Source organism: Mustela putorius, unplaced genomic scaffold (assembly GCF_011764305.1).
Source record: "Mustela putorius furo isolate JIRA1106 unplaced genomic scaffold, ASM1176430v1.1 tig00000430_pilon_pilon_pilon, whole genome shotgun sequence".
NCBI lineage: Eukaryota > Metazoa > Chordata > Mammalia > Carnivora > Mustelidae > Mustela > Mustela putorius.
The window spans coordinates 8786961-8804065 of NW_025421377.1; the positions used below are offsets into that span (position 1 = coordinate 8786961).

General features: G+C 40.5%; 1 protein-coding gene across 2 annotated transcripts in view; it reads left to right on the top strand.

The window, feature by feature from the left end:
* Positions 1–17105, top strand: part of THEGL (theg spermatid protein like) — a 51381-nt gene that overhangs the window by 17324 nt on the left and 16952 nt on the right. For both annotated transcript variants that reach the window (XM_004775483.3, XM_004775481.3), the window contains exons 3-5: positions 5871–5936; positions 12964–13092; positions 16697–16834. In XM_004775483.3, coding sequence (XP_004775540.1) covers positions 5871–5936; positions 12964–13092; positions 16697–16834 — 333 coding nt within the window. The remainder of the gene's footprint in view (positions 1–5870; positions 5937–12963; positions 13093–16696; positions 16835–17105) is intronic.

Genomic DNA, 17105 nt, shown 5'->3' on the forward strand with positions numbered 1-17105 from the left:
ATATTTTCTTTATTTTTTAAAGATTTATTTATTTTAGAGAGAGCGCGTGCCTTTGCGAATGCTTGCACGTGTGTGGGGAGGTGCAAAGGGAGAGAATCTTGAAGCAGATTTCCCAAAGCATGGAACCTGATGCAGGGCTCTGTCTCTTGACCCATGAGATCATGACCTGAGCTGAAACCAAGAGTCAGATACTGACTTGCTGTCTGACTGAGCCACCCAGGTGCCCCTAAGTTTGTATTTTAAGCCACTAAGTACCAATTTAATTTAAATCAATTAGCATTTGCTGAGCGTTGACTATAGACAAGATGTCATACTAGATGTCGTGGGAGGGAAAGGAAAAAGTAACTAACATTTATTAAATACTTCATGGTTAGAAGTTGCTAGGCAAGCAACCCTTTGAGATGGACATAGTTATTTTCATTTATAGATGAGACTGACCATTCTGGCCTCCTGTTGTTTTATAACTTAAAGGCTGAAGCAGCACAAATGAATTAGACAGAGGAACATGGAAATAGATAATCTGATTTAAAGATTTAATCTGCCTTGCCTCCTCCTACTCTTCTAAAAGGAGCTTCTTTTTTAAAGATTTTATTTATTTATTTGACAGAGATCACAAGTAGACAGAGAGGCAGGCAGAGAGAGAGGAGGAAGCAGACTCCCTGGTAAGCAGAGAACCTGATGTGGGGCTTGATCCCAGGACCCTGGAATCATGACCTGAGCCAAAGGCAAAGGCTTTAACCTGCTGAGCCACCCAGGTGCCCCTAAAAGGATCTTCTTGAGGCATTAGTCACCATTTAGTTAGGGAGACCATGTCTTTCACATAAGGATCTGCCCACACTGTGTCAGGCCTGAATCCTACCGGACACCATGGCCAGTGCTTATTTTAATACAAAGACCCCACTGAAAAAGAAGTAGGGCCAATATCCCTGAAGAACGTAGATGTAAAAATTCTCAACAAAAATGTGATGACTTACTTTCTTCAGTAGCAAATGAAATCTAACAGTACAGTAAAAGAATCATTCACCACGATCAAGTGGGGTTTATTTCTGGGCTGCAGGAATATATAAAACCATATGGGGTTCAGTATTCACAAATCAATCAATGTGATACACCATATTAATAAAAGAAGGAATAAGAAGCATATGATCCTCTCAGTAGATGCAGAAAAAGCATTTGACGAAATGCAGCACCCATTCTTGATAAAAAACCCTCAATAGAGTAGGGATAGAGGGAACATACCTCAACATCATAAAGGCCATATACAGAAAGCCCACAGCTAATATCTCCTCAGTGGGGAAAAACAGAGCTTTTCCTCTATAGTCAGGAGCAAGACAGGGATGGATGTCCATTCTCACCACTGCTATTTAACATGGTACTGGAAGTCCTAGCCTCAACGAGCAGACAACAAAAAGAGAAGGCATCCAAATCCTTCTCAAGGAAGAAATAAAACTTTCACTATTTGCAGATGATTTGATACTCTGTGGAGAAAACCCAAAAGACTCCACCAAAAAATTGCCAGAATTAATACATGAATTCAGCAAAGTCATACGATATAAAATCAATGTACAGAAATCTGTTGCATTTCTATATACCAATAATGAAACAACAGAAAGAGAAACCAGGGAATCAATCCCATTTACAACTGCATTGAAAACCATAAGATACCTAGGAATAAACGTAACCAAACAGGTGAAAGATCTGTACTCCAAAAACTATGAAACACTTATGAAAGAAATTGAAGATGACTCAAAGAAATGAAAAAAAAAATTCATACTCAAGGATTGGAAGAACAAATATTGTTAAAATGTTTATACTACCCAAAACAATCTATACATTTAATGCAATCCCTATCAAAATACTACCAGCATTTTTCACAGAGCTAGAACAAACAATCCTAAAATTTGTGTGGAACCACAAAAGCCTCCAGATCACCAACGCAGTCTTGATAAAGAAAAACCAAGGTGGAGGCATCACAATTCCAGACTTCAAGCTCTATCGCAAAGCTGTAATGATCAAGACAGTATGGTGCTGGCACAAAAGCAGACACATAGATCAATGGAACAGAATAGAGAACAGAATAGAGAAACACAATTATATGGTCAACTAAGCTTCAACAAAACAGGAAAGAATGTCCAGTGGAAAAAAGTCTCTTCACTAAAGAGTTTTGGGAAAATTGGACAGCCACATGCAGAAGAATGAAACTGGACCACTTCCTTAACACCATACACAGAAATAAATTCAAAATGGATTAAAGGCTTAACTGTGGGACAGAAAACCATCAAAATCCTAGAGGAAAACACAAGCAGTAACCTCCTTGACACTGGCTTTAGCAATTTCTTACTAAATAAATATGTCTTCTGAGTCAAGGAAAACAAAAGCAAAATGAACTATTGTGACTTCGTCAAGGAGAAAAAGCTTCTGCGCAGCAAAGGAAACAATCAACAAAACTAAAAGGCAACCTTTGGAATGGGAGGATATACTTGCAAATGACATATCTGATGAAGGGTTCGTATCCAAAATTTATAAAGAACTTATCAGGGCACCTGGGTGGCTCAGTGGGTTAAGCCACTGCCTTCAGCTCAGGTCATGATCTCGGGGTCCTGGGATCGAGTCCCGCATAGGGCACTGCTCAGCAGGGAGCCTGCTTCCTCCTCTCTCTCTCTCTCTGCCTGCCTCTCTGCCTACTTGTGATCTCTCTCTGTCAAATAAATAAATAAAAATCTTAAAAAAAAAAGAACTTATCAAATTCAACACTCTGAAAGCAAATAACCTAGTTAAAAAATGGACAGAAAACATAAACCGACATTTTGCCAATGAAAACATCCAGATGGCTAACAGATACGTGAAAGGATGCTTAACATCACTCATCATTGGGGAAATATAAATCAAAACTACAATGAGAGGGAGTCCTGGGTGGCTCAGTCGTTAAACAGCTGCCTTCCACTCAGGTCATGATCCCAGGGTCTTGGGATCAAGCCCCGCATTGGGCTTCTTGCTCAATGGGGAGCCTCCTTTGCCCTCTCCCACTAACCCCATCCCCTGCTTGTGTTCCCTCTCTGACTGTCTTTGTCAAATAAATAAATGAAATCTTTAAAAAAAAAACTACAATGAGATATCACTTCACACCTGTCAGAATGATTAAAATCAACAACACAGAAAACAGATGTTGGCAAGGATGCAGGGAAAAGGGAATCCCTTCTACACTGTTGATGGGAATACAAACTTGTGCAGCCACTCTGGAGAACAGTTTGGAAGTTCCTCAAAAAGTTAAAGATAGAGCTACCCTATGGTCCAGCAATTGCCCTACTTGGTATTTACCCAAAGGATGCAAAAATGCTGATTCAAAGGGATACACGCCGCCTGATGTTGTTTACTGCAGCATTATTAACAAATGCCAAGTCATGGAGAGAACCCAAATGTGCATTGACTGATGAGTAGATAAAGAAGATGTGGAATAATGGACTATTGCTCAGCTATCAAAAGAATGAAATCTTGGGAGGAGAGGTAAGAGGATGGAGTAGGAGGGGCACCCTGAGCTTGCCTCATCCCTTGAACACAGCCAGATCAACATATCATTTTGAACATCTAGGAAATGGAGCTAAGGATTAAGAAAACAGTCCGCACAATTAGAGAGAGAGAATGTGGCAGTTGCTTGGTTCGGAGCCATGAACTGGAGGAGAGAAAAGCCACAGGGCTGCGGAGGGAAGGGAGCCCTTTTCTCAGAGAGGGGAAGAGAGAGCAGCTTGTAGGGTTTGCACAAGGCATCATGGTGCGGGGATCCTCTGAGTTACACTGGGAGAGAATGTTCTCCTTCCCACAGTACATTTGGAAGAGGGCATATTGCCTCTGCAAGGACAAAATATCCGCTGGGCGCCACTGAGTGGCTGTTCCACATCTGGGAACAGGCGTGCACAGAGGTGTGCACAGAGGGCAGATACCTGGTCACAACTCTTCACTGCGTTTCATTCACCATATGCTTCACGCACCTGTGTGGCCCTGCAACTGCTTTTCTGGGACTGAATGGTGCCCGTATGGCGCGGTTATTCTCTGGGGGAGGGGAGCAGGTCTGCACTTTCTGGGTCTTTTAAGATTGGGGGTTTTGAATCCCTGCCAGAGGCCAGAGATAAAACACAGAACTGTGGCGCTGGACATGCCAGCAGCCCGGGACCAGACAGGTTGAGGACAAGGACCTGACGGAAACCTGGGACACAGGAGGGGAGATTATTCACTCTTCTGTGAGGGCCTCCTGAGCAGCCATGAGTTCCCCCTACCTGCAGATGAGAGAATGGGCAGATGCCATCTTCCACAACATGCAAAAGACAGAAATTTTGGCAAAATGACAAGGCAGAGGAATTCTCCCCCAGAGATTTGCTCAAACAGATAGAAGCAATATACCTACACAAGAATTTAGGATAGCAGCTTAAGCATACTAGCTGGGTTTGCAAGAAGTATAGAAGACACCGGACCCTGTCTGCAGAGATAAAAGACCTAAGAACTTGTCAGGCTGAAATAAAAAAATGCTTTCATTAAGATGCAGAAATGACTGGATGCAATCCTAACCTGGATGGGAAAAACTGGTATCTCATGTATCAGTAGGTGATATAGGAGATAAAATCATGGATAGTAATGAAGCCAGAAAGAAGAGGGAAGGAAAATTATTAGATCATGAATACAAACAGGGAATTCAGCAATTCTACAAAACACAATAGCAAGCAATGCTGCGGTAACAAGATGCTAGGCTCTTAATGCAGTAATGACTTAATGCAGTAAAAGTTTATTTCTCCCTCATGTCGCAGTCCAGTGTCAGATGGCTGGGCTCTTCTATTAGCTATGCCATCTCGAATATATGGCTTCCAGAGTCACTGCAACAGGGGAAGAGGGAGATGGGGAGGCACACTAGCTCCTAAGCTCTTAGCTTGCCCTGGAATTGATACTCCACACTTCTGCTGAAGTTGGATGTAACTATGCACATGGCTCTAAACAAGGGAGGGGTGCCTAGGTGGCTCAGTTGGTTAAGCTTCTGACTCTTGATTTCAGCTCAGGTCATGATCCCAGGGTCGTGAGCCCAAGCCCCATGGAGGGCTCCACACTGCGCATGGAGTCTGCTTAGATTCTCTCTCTCCCTTTCCATCTGCCCCTCCCCCTTCTCTAAAACAAACAAACAAACAAACAAATAATAAAAATAAAAAATTAAACAACTGTTGTGGACGTTGGGGAAGGTACTTGCTATGGTGAGTGCTGTGAGTTGTGTAAGACTGATGATTCACAGAGCTGTACCCCTGAAGCAAATAATACATTATGTGATAATAAAGAAAATAAGCAACTGAAGGGAGGCTTGGAAATGTGGAGGAACACATATAGGTGTGTGTGTGTGCGTGTGTGTGTGTATATTTCTCCCCCCCCCCCGCCTGGAACAAACAGGGAAGGTTCAAAGGAGCAGAGTAGGGAAGAAAAGGGGGTTGAGTGGTACTCAAAGCATATTTTGCCTATTTCATAGCTTTCCCAAAGCCAAATACTCTGTCTGAAACTTATCTATGCAATCTCCTCAGAATCCAGTGCCGTCAGGCCATTTACAAATTAACTTAGTTTGGGAATTGAGAATTCTTCCCATGAAATATGCATTTTATCTGAGGTCTTCTGGAGACAATAAACTCTTAGTTTTATTGCATATTTATCATGACTTCAGGAGTGAGAATTTGGGGTCCACAATATTTTTGAATACTTTGAACTTTCATTACTCTTCAGATCACATCAAATAGGGCTCTGGGTTCCCCCCCCCCTCCACAAGATGGGATTTGTTTGAGTGGGAGTTATCTGATATAATCATATTTAAAGCATTCTCTCTGAATTAATCAGTTGGTATTTGTTAGTTTATTTTCTAGGAAGAGAATCCAAGATCTTTCTAGGCCCAAAAAACAATGGGGAACCCCAGATAGGTAAGACAACATCCCATAGACTTGTTTGGGAGGACTGTGTTCCCTACATTAAATAGGTAAGTATTGTTTTTACTTGCCCACTAACCTTGCATCCCAGGTTTATCTACTCTGTCGTCAACTGGACCCACTGAACCAATATTGTCCCTTCAGTTAAGTCAACACATGGAAGGCTACCCCTAAGTCGGTGTTCTCAAATTAGTCTGCATGTGGAATCACCTGGGGACCTATTAAAACACTGATACCTGGGCCCATTCCCCAGAAATCTGATTTACTTGGTCTGGAGTCCAGCCTTGGCTTTGGGAGTGTTAAAAACCCCCAGATGATTCTAATAAGCAGACGGGTTTGAAAACCACTTTGAAATTCTTGAGTCCATCCTTTGGATTCAACTTTGCTGCTTCTAACATACCGTCTCTAAGCCTCTGCCTAGAGCAAACCTCTTCTCTGGCTCTCCGGCCAGTAGGACCTGGTGACCTCCGAGCCTTGATCACAGGATCCCCACTTTTCTTGTCTCTTGAGGAAAGCTTTAATTTTTTCCTTTTTTACCCCTGATCTCCTATTGTTTTTTAAAAATAATACACTTTATTTTTAAAGCAGTTTTAGGTGTAGAGAAAAACTGGCCAGAAGTACAGAGAGAGTTTCTGTATTACTACCACTCCTCTTGTTTTTCCCATTATTAACATCTTGTGTTAGTGTGGTACATTTATTACAGTTGGTGAAGAAATATTGACACATTACTCACTAAAGTCTGTAGTTTACATTAGGGTTCACTTTTTATGTTGTACAGTTCAATTGATTTTGACAAATGCATGCCATGTATTCACCATTACAGTATTATGTAAAATACTTTCCTTGCCCTAAAAATCCCCTGTGCTCTACCTATTCGCCTCTTTCCCTCTGTGCTCCCTTCTCTAAAACCCTGGCAACCACTGCTCTTTTTACTCTATCTACAGTTTTGACAGTTATTCGATGCTGTCATGTAGTTAAAATGATACAGTATATAACCTTTTCATATTGGCTTCTTTTGCTTAACTTAAATATATATTTAAGGCTCCTCTGTGTCATTTCATTGCTTGGTAGCTCATTTCTTTTTAGCAGTGATGAATATTCCATTATCTCATTGTACCACAGTTTGGTTATCCATTCATCTCTTGAAGGAAATATTGTTTGCTTCCAGTTTTTGGCAATTATGAATAAAGATGCTATCAACATTGATGTGCAGGTTTTCATGTATATAAAAGTTTTCAACTCATTTGGGTAAACACCGAGGAATGCAATTTCTGGATCATATGGTAAGAATGTTTTAGCTTTGTAGGAAATTGTAAATATCTTCTGAAGTATCTACCAATCCCATCATCAATGAATAAAATACTTCCTGTTGTTCCGCTTCCACACCAACCTTTGTTGTTTTGTATTTTGGCCAGTCTAAAGGTGTATAGTTGTATCTCTCTCATTATTTTAATTTGTAATTCTTTGATGACCTGATGCTGAGCATATTTCATATGTATTCAGCTCTTTTGCACTTTTTAATTGGGTGTTTTTCTTAATGTTGAAATGTAAGTGTTCTATGTCTATTTTGAATACCAATCTTTTATCAGATTCTATAGACTAAATGTTTATGTTCCCCTAAAATTCATAAATTGAAAACCTAATCCCCAACATGATAGTATTAGAAGGTAAGGCCTTTGGGAGGTGATTTAAATCATAAGGATGGAGCACCCATGAATGGGATTAATGTCCTTATGAAAGAGACCTCAGAGAACTCCCTTGCTCCTTCAGCAATGTGGGAATACAGCAATAAGATGCCTGACTTTGAACCAGAGAACAGGTCCTCACCAGGCACCAAATCTGCTGACGCTTTGATCTTGGACTTCCCAACTCCCAGAATTGTGGGAAATAGATTTCTGTTTATAAACTACCCCATCTGTGGTATTGGTATTGTAAGATTGTCAGATACCAGATATGTGTCTTTCAAGTATTTTCTCCTAGTCTATGGCTCATCTTTTCATTCTCTTAGCAGTGTCTTTTGCAGAGCAGAAGTTTTTAATTTGAATGAAGTTCAACTTATCCATTTTTCTCTTTCATGGATCATGCTTTGGTCATATTTAAAAATGAGTTGCTAAAGTTAAGTCACCTAGATTTTCTCTTACATTACCTTCTAGAAGTTTTATAGTTTGGGGTTGTACACTAAAAGCTTTGATACATTTCAAGTTAATTTTTGTGAAAGATGTTTCTAGATTCTAGATCTGTATTTTTCCCTTGATCTCTTTGTCTATTCTTTCACCAATACCGCTGTCTAATTACTGTAGGGTTATAGTAAGTTTTGAAGTCAGGTACTGGCAGTTCTCTGATTTTGTTCTTCTTTTTCAATATTGCATTGTCTATTCTGGGTCCTTTGCCTCTCCACACAAATTTTAGAACCAGTTTGTGAAAGAATATCCACGATGTGACTTGTGGATATTCACTATCCCACAATGATTGGGATTGCACTGGATCTGTAGGTCAAGTTGGAAAGAACTCACATTTTGACAATATTGACTCTTTTTGTATCCATGAACATGGACTCTCTCTCCATTTATTTAGTTCTACTTTGATTTCTCTCATCAGAGTTTTGTAGTTTTCTTTATAGAGATCTTATACTTATGTTGTTAGATTTACATGTATGTATTTATATTTTTTTGGTGCTAATGTAAGTAGTCTTCTGCTTTTAGTTTCAAATTCCCATTGTTCATTGCTGGTGTATATGAAGTCAATAGAATTTGAATATTAATCCTGAAACTTTACTATAACTTGAAAGTTTAATTTTCAAAGTGCTTGTTTTTAAAATTAAGAACATAATATTTTTTATCAAATTTTTATTTTTTAAAATTTCTTTTCAATGTTCTAGAATTCATTGTTTATGCACCACACCCAGTGCTCCATGCAATACATGCCCTCTGTAATACCCACCACCAGGCTCATGCAATCGCCACCCCCCAAAACCCTCAGTTTGTTTCTCAGAGTCCACGGTCTCTCATGGTTCATCTCCCCCTCCAATTTCCCCAACTCACTTCTCTCCATCTCCCCATGTCCTCTGTGTTATTCCTTATGCTCCGCAAATAAGCGAAACCATATAATTGACTCTCTCTGCTTGACTTACTTCACTTAGCATAATCTCTTCCAGTCCCGTCCATGTTGACACAAAAGCTGGTATTCATCCTTTCTGATGGAGGCATAATACTCTATAGTGTATATGGACCACATCTTCTTTACCCATTCGTCCATTGAAGGGCATCTTGGTTCTTTCCACAGTTTGGCGACCGTGACCATTGCTGCTATAAACATTGGGGTACATATGGCCCTTCTTTTCACTACATCTGTATCTTTGGGGTTAATACCCAGTAGTGCAATGGCAGGGTCATAGGGAAGCTCTATTTTTAATTTCTTAAGGAACCTGCACACTATTTTCCAAAGGGGCTGCACCAACTTGAATTCCCACCAATAGGGTAAGAGGGTTCCCCTTTCTCCATATCCTCTCCAACACATGTTGTTTACTGTCTTGTTAATTTTGGCCAAAGAATATAATATCCTTTAAATTGTCTCTTTTTCGTGGATGGCTACATACACATAAACATTGATAAGAGATGTGTTAAGGAATATTGCTAGAACTGTCAGTAATCTTAGAACACTCCTCTCCAAATTACTCCTATTTGAAACCATTAAAAAATTTGATTTTATTAGGTAATTGAGCTCAAAAAAGTTAAGCAACCTAGAATGCAGGTACCCAAACTGGGATTTCAATCTATGTTCATTGCACACAAAGCCCATTTACCTATATTATATCACAATGGCTGTTTTAGAAAAGCGTGGTCCCTTTGATAGCATGGAGAATTAGAATCAAGAAGATTGATTTGGGGCTATTACAATAATGCAGGAGAGAAATAATGAAGTTTTGTCTTAAGAGAGTGGCTTTAAGGGTTATAGGAAAAGTTAGAGGCAAGATGGAGATAGATAGGACTTAGTGACACTTGAAGAGACTGGAGGGAGAGGGGGAGTCAAATATGATTTGTAGGTTTCTGTTTTTAGAAATAAAGTGGAAAATGTTACTATAACTGCAAAAGGAAATATGAGAGGGGGACAGATTTGGGAGGAAGGTACATTTTGTCATATGGGATGCTTTTGAGACATTAGTAAGCATTTGGAAATACAAATTAAACACTTCAGGAGAATACATGAGAATTCTTGGAGATACTATTTTGGAAACATCAGTACTTAGTGACACTTTTTTTTTTTTTTTTTTAAGATTTGTTAATTTATTTTAGAGAGAAAGAGAGCATGAGAGGGAGGGGTAGAGAGAGAGGGATAGAGAGAATCCCAAGTAGACTTCTCACTGACTGTGGAGCCCAGCACAGGGCTCTATCCTATGATCATGAGACACTTAACCGACTGAGCCACCTAGGTGCCCTATGGCCAAAATTTTCAAGCAGATAATGATCTTATAAAGGTTCAGTCCCTAGAAGTCATCATCAGGACCATATATTTTATACTGACATAATTGCTGTGTCTAAAGTACCTTTTGCTTTGAATTTGAAACAATGAATACAAAACCAATATACAGGGTTGAACATTGAACAACACAGGTTTGAACTGCATGGGTCCACTTATACCAGATTTTGTTTTTTGTTTTTTTTTTTTTTTAAAGATTTTATTTATTTATTTGACAGAGAAAGATCACAGGTAGGCAGAGAGGCAGGCAGAGAGAGAGAGAGGAGGAAGCAGACTCCCTGCCAAGCAGAGAGCCTGATGCGGGACTCGATCCCAGGACCCTGAGATCATGACCTGAGCCGAAGGCAGCGGCTTAACCCACTGAGCCACCCAGGCACCCCAGATTTTGTTTTTTGATAAATACAGTACAGTACTTAAAAGTATTTTCTCTTCCTTATGATTTTCTTAATAACATTTTCTTTGCTCTAGGTTATTTTATTATAAGAATACAGCAAAATACGTGTTCATTGACTGTTTATGTTATGAGTAAGGCTTCTGATCAACATTAGGTTATTAGTAGTTAAGTTCAGGGGGAGTCAGAAGTTCTATGCAGATTTCCAACTGCATGGGGTGAGTGCCCCTAACCCCTCATTATTCAAGGGTCAACTGTATATATGTCACCTCTGCTTCCTAATCCCTGACTGCCTTAGCCTTTCTCCACCAGAGGTTTGGTATTTACCCTTAAGAAGCTTTTCACTTTTTCTATTTCTCGCCAAGTCCCATTGTCTTTTTTTTTTTTTTTCCCCATTTCCATTCTTGATGTCTAAGTTATATTTGATGCTTTCTGATGTATTTGATGTGTCTTCTTTTGAAATCTTCCTCTCCCATTCCATGGTGCTCTTGCCTCTTTCCACCAGTCTTCTCTTTTGGAAACAGAGTTACTATCTTCCCCAAAGTCACTCCCACTCTGACCCTTGCCACCTGAGGCCCTGACTTCTGCTGTAGCCTCTTCTTCTCCCTGTGGTCAGTGTCTCCTCTCTCCTTTGTTTTACATCACCAGCAGGTGATTCCCCAGTTTTCACCATTCTTTCATTCATCAGACTGTGACAGGACACCTGTCATGTACAGCCCTAAACTGTCCTGGGGGAAATCTCCAAAGATTAAGTCATGCTCCTTCCCTTCGGGTGAACTTACAGGCTGGAGCAGCAGGTGCTCTTTGTCAAAATTGTGGAGGACCTTGTAAGCCATGGTAAGGAGTTGGGAGTCCTTGTTAAAGACTCTTTAACAAGGGTAACAAGGGGGTGACTTGATTGGATTGGGGTTTAGAAAGATCACTCTGGCAATGATGGGGATGATGAGATCTGGACAAGGAAAGTAGCAACAGGGATAAGGAGAAATGGACAGATTTAAGCCATATATAGGAAACGAAATCAGCAGAATGTAGGGGATGGGAATATTAATTCATTCATTAATATTTCTTTTTTTCTTTTTTTAAATTAAAAAAAATTTTTTTAAGGATTTTATTTATTTATTTGACAGATGGGAGATCACAAGCAGGCAGAGAGGCAGGCAGAGAGAGAGGAGGAAGCAGGCTCCCTGCTGAGCAGAGAGCCCAATGTGGGGCTTGATCCCAGGACCCTGGGGCCATGACCGGAGCCAAAAGCAGAGGCCTTAACCCACTGAGCCACCCAGGCGCCCCCATTCATTAATATTTCTAATGGTGACTGGCTGATGCTTGCAAAGTAGAGAAATAAACATTGTATACAAAAATATAGATAAAGTTAGAAAAAACAGGGCCTTTTAAATAGTTAAGCTCAATTAAGTGGCAATTTCAGTTATATGCCTAATTCAGTTAGGTTACCAAGGTACCTTCTTCTGACACCACCTGCCTTCCCTACCCATTGTAACAATGTTACTTAATTATTTCCCAACATGCCTCTGTCCAAACATGCCTTGACCCGTACTTGATGATTCCCATTTCTCAGTTACCCCAACATGGAATATGCCTCATTTCTGGAAATCTGTGCCTTTCACTTTCCTCCATGAAGCCTTTTCAGGTGAATCCCTCACTGATTCTCCTTTTCTCTCCTCAGGAAACATGCCTAAGATCTGATGTCAGTACGGAGCCCACTGCCTGGCCCACAGTATTTCACAAATGGGAGCTACTAATGTTACCCTGATCCTGTTTGATTTTCTGACCCCCTGCTATAGGGCTTCACCCACACGGGAGCTCAGTGTTAGGTAGATGGAATGCCTCTTTTATGTTGACCTGATTATAAATTACAGTGTTAATTATATAATGGAAGAAACAGAACTCTTTCAGAAAATAGGTTCGTTTTTGGTCACCATGTTTTAGGACAGTAGGTAAAACAATCTTCTTTTATTTTTATTTTAACTGTATAAATAGTTGACCTGTTTCTAATGACTGGGAATTGTTAAATTCTGTAATAGAGATAGTTCTAGAAGTGAAGTAAAATCAGTGTGGAAGCCATCATAAGATGAGAACATCATAAGATGTTCATTAGTAGTGAATTCCTTACCATTTGATTTTTCTGCTTTTAAACAGAAAACTGTTTTGGGGGAATCAAGATCCTATTTGGCCTATCGCCCATACTGCTTTGAAAACTCAGCTGACCAAGAGACTGGAGGAGCTTGCCCATCCCAAAGAAGTCTCCCACCAATATGTACCTAACAGGTTAGTGTTTGTGTGTTATCGGGTTACTTTATCAGGAGTCCCTAGGGAAAAGGAACACAGAGCCTAGCCCCTTTATCTGAAAGCCGTTAATGATCCAATCTGTAGTAAAAAATTATTGAGGATTAAAGATTCTATACATTTTCTAATCTGACGCTACAGTAAACCTTTTCCAGAGCAAGACTAATATTTAGCTATTGCTAACTTGTATTGTATCTTATAATGTTTTGGCTTACCAAGATTTTGAGGGTTTTTTGTTTTTGTTTTTAGATTTTATTTATGTAGGGGCGCCTGGGTGGCTCAGTTGCTAAGTGTCTGCCTTCTGCTCAGGTTATGATCCCAGTGTTCTGGGTCGAGCCCCATATCAGGCTCCCTGCTCAGCTGGGAGCCTGCTTTTCCCTCTCCAGCTCCCCTGTGCTTGTGTTCCCTTTCTTGCTCTCTCTCTCTGTCATAAATAAATTTTTTAAATCTTTAAGAATAAAAAATTAATGCATAAAAAAATTTTTTTAGATTTTTTTAAAAATTTATTCGACAGAGAGAGATCACAAGTAGGCAGAGAGGCAGGCAGAGAGAGAGGGAGGAGGAAGCAGGCTCCCCGCTGAGCAGATAGCACGATGCGGGGCTCGATCCCAGGACCCTGAGATCATGACCTGAGCCAAAGGCAGAGCTTAACCCACTGAGCCACCCAGGCGCCCCTGCATGAAAATATTTTTAAAGAGATTTTATTTATTTATTAGAAAGAGAGAGTGAGAGCAAGTGGTAGGGGTGTAAAGAGAGAGGGAAAGAAAGAATCTCTGGTAGACTCCTGCTGAGCATGGAGCCCCACATGGGGCTTGATCCCATGGCCCGAGATCATGACCAGAGCCAAAATTGAGAGTTGGCTCCTCAAGCCAGGCACCCAGGTGCCCCTTGAATTTTTTAATAAATTGGAAATATTAGGCTGGGATATGTACCATCTACAACATTGTTGTGCATGAACTATTTATCCAGGCAGCTTCTGGTGGATTTTGTATACCGCCATGGGCTTGATTACCATTAGTTAATCATTAGATGTAAAGGTAATAATCGATACCCATTGCCAATTGGCTTTTAGTGCATGTTTGTTGAATAACTAGGCTTTCTGCTGGTTGGTTCTTTGAAGAAAGACTGTGGGGTGGGGGAGGGAATGAGCACAAGTAGTGAGGGAGGTAAAAGTAATAGAAAAAGGTGTAGATACCATTATTTATCTGAAGTTTGTTTTCTAAGATAATCAAGGCAGCCATTTCTCACCTCTTTTTGATTACAACTTTAGTCAAAAGTCAGCAAACTTTTTCAGGAAGTGGGTAGATAGTAAAGTTGACCACAAAGTCTCCATTGCAACTACCCCAACTCCACTATTGTAGCAGGAAGCAGTCACAGATGTTATGAAAACTAGCATGCCTGTGTTCCAATAAGATTAAAATTTTTGTATCTGTGCCTGCAAAGGTTGTTAGTCTGGATTTTTCTTGTAGTGTCTTTGTGGTAATGTCTTTGTTTCTTGTAGTGTCTTTACTTGTTTTTGGTAATTCTGTTCTCATAGAATCAATTGGAAAGTATATAAAATTTGCATTTGTTGTTTATGTATTTCATAGAATCCACAATGAAGTCATCTAGGTCTGGAGTTTTTTGGTGGAAAGATTTTTTAAAAAGTTTTCACTTCAATTTAATTAACGTATACTGTATTGTTAGTTTCAGAGGTAGAACTTAGTGATTCATCAGTTACATATAACACCCAATGCTCATCACATCACGTGCCCTCCTTAATGCCCATCCCTCAGTTAACTGTTCCCCCCACCCCGTCCCCTCCAGCAACCCTCAGTTTGTTTCCTAGAGTTAAGAGTCTCTTACAGTTTGCCTCCCTCTCTGTCTTCCTCTTATTTTATTTTTCCTTCCCTTCCCCTATGTTCATCTGTTTTGTTTCTTAAATTCCACATATGGGTGAAATGATATGATATTTGTCTTTCTGACTGACTTATTTCACTTAGCATAATGCCCTCTAGTTCATTAACTATAAATTTGATTTATTTAATAGATATACAGCTATTATGAATATGTTAAAATAACGCTTGTTAAGTGAGGTATGGGGTCACAGTTCAAGAACAAACCATAACAGAAATTGAAATAGAGAAAATAGAGAAGTTTGTTCCTCACAGATCCTAGAAGTATGTGGCATGCCTCGAGGAGTCACATGTGAAGTTAAAGCAGATTGTAGAGAGATGCAGGACCCGGGGCCCCTGCCTCGTTAGGATCTGCAGCGGGAGTGCTTTGGGCTTCCTAGGCCAAGGCCAGACTGGTCAATTCAAACAAAAGAGCAGGGCTTTGGTAAGCTTCTTGGGACTCATATCTAAAGGATGCATAAAGAAAGAAAGGCATTGGGAGTTGGAGACTTGGTCACGGGGCTGTTGGTGAAGTCATATCAGGAATGTACATTAACTTATGACTTGGTGGACTGATATCTAGGGCATGTGCTTGTGAGATGGGGGCTAAGGTCAGTTTAAGGTGCCTGGAGGCTGCTTGGTCAAACAAAGCTGGTGCTGTGGCAGCAAGGCCATGGAATTGCTTAGGAAACTCGAGACAAGGGCCCTTCAGATTATATCTTTCTGAATGAGCATTGGTAGTATGTGTCTCTCAAAGAGTTTTATCTATTTCACCTACGTTTTAAATTTCTTTTTTGAAGATTTTGGATCATAGGCAGAGAGGCAGGCAGAGAGAGAGAGGAAGAAGCAGGCTCCCCGCTGAGCAGAGAACCCGATGCGGGGTTTGATCCCAGGACCCTGAGACCATGACCTGAGCAGAAGGCAGAGGCTCAACTAACTGAGCCACCCAGGCGCCCCTCACCTAAGCTTTAAAATGAGTTGGCATAAAGTTGTTCATATAGCCTTTAATTTTCCTTTTAAGATCTGTGCAAACTCTATTGATTGTCTCTGAGAGACTAATAAGATATTTGGTTTTAAAGGAGCAAATTTTCCCTTTCCATTAGTTATGTTTTGGTTATTTATTTATTTACTTACTTTTAAAGATTTTGTTTATTTATTTGACAGAGAGAGATCACAAGTAGGCAGAGAGGCAGGCAGAGAGAGAGAGAGAGAGAGAGAGAGGGAGAGAGAAGCAGGCTCCCTGCCGAACAGAAAGCCCGATGCGGGGCTTGATCCCAGCACCCTGAGATCATGACCTGAGCCAAAGGCAGAGGCCCAACCCACTGAGCCACCCAGGTGCCCCAGAAAGAGAGGCAGACTCCCATTAAGCAGTAGCCCAGTGTAGGACTTGATCGGAGGAGCCTGGGATCATGACTCCAGCCAAAGGCAGACACTTAACTGACTGAGCCACCCAGACCCCCTTTTTGGTCATTTAAAAGAACACAGTTTATTAAAGAAAATTAATCCACTTTGGAATAGGATATTAGAAGCCAGCTGGAGCTTGAGGGCTGCAACCATTTCTGATTTCTCTCCATGTGGAAAATGGCTCAGCAATAAAGGGGTAAAATGTCATACCTCCTCCTAGGCCTGGAGTTGGTGGTCAGCATTAGAAATTACTGTTACTGGAATTCATACTTGTTTCACTCAGTTCTTTTCTCTTCTGTAACTTCCAGGGCTCAATATTACTACAGCTGCGGTAGAGAGTCTGGAATTTGGGAGATCCCTTCTTCTGCCCTGTTGAGCCAACCCTCCAAAAGGATCCAGAAGCTGGCACAGCCCAACAGATTCAGGAAAGAATATCTAATAAATAGGTAGAGTACCTTGATAATCTCCATAAATTCTAATTAAATTTCATTAAACCTCACAATATCTTTCTTATTTTAGCGTATGTAGTTTCATAAACTAGAAGTCAACTTGTGGTTCGGAGGATCAGGGTAAAAACTCAACTGTATGCTGCACTTGTCAGTAATCAGAGAATCCTCACCAGTAATTATATTTGCGGGTTTTGTTTGTTTAGAGAGAGAGAGAGAGACAGCACGCATGAGCAGGTTGGGACAGAGGCAGAGAGAGAGGGAGAAAACC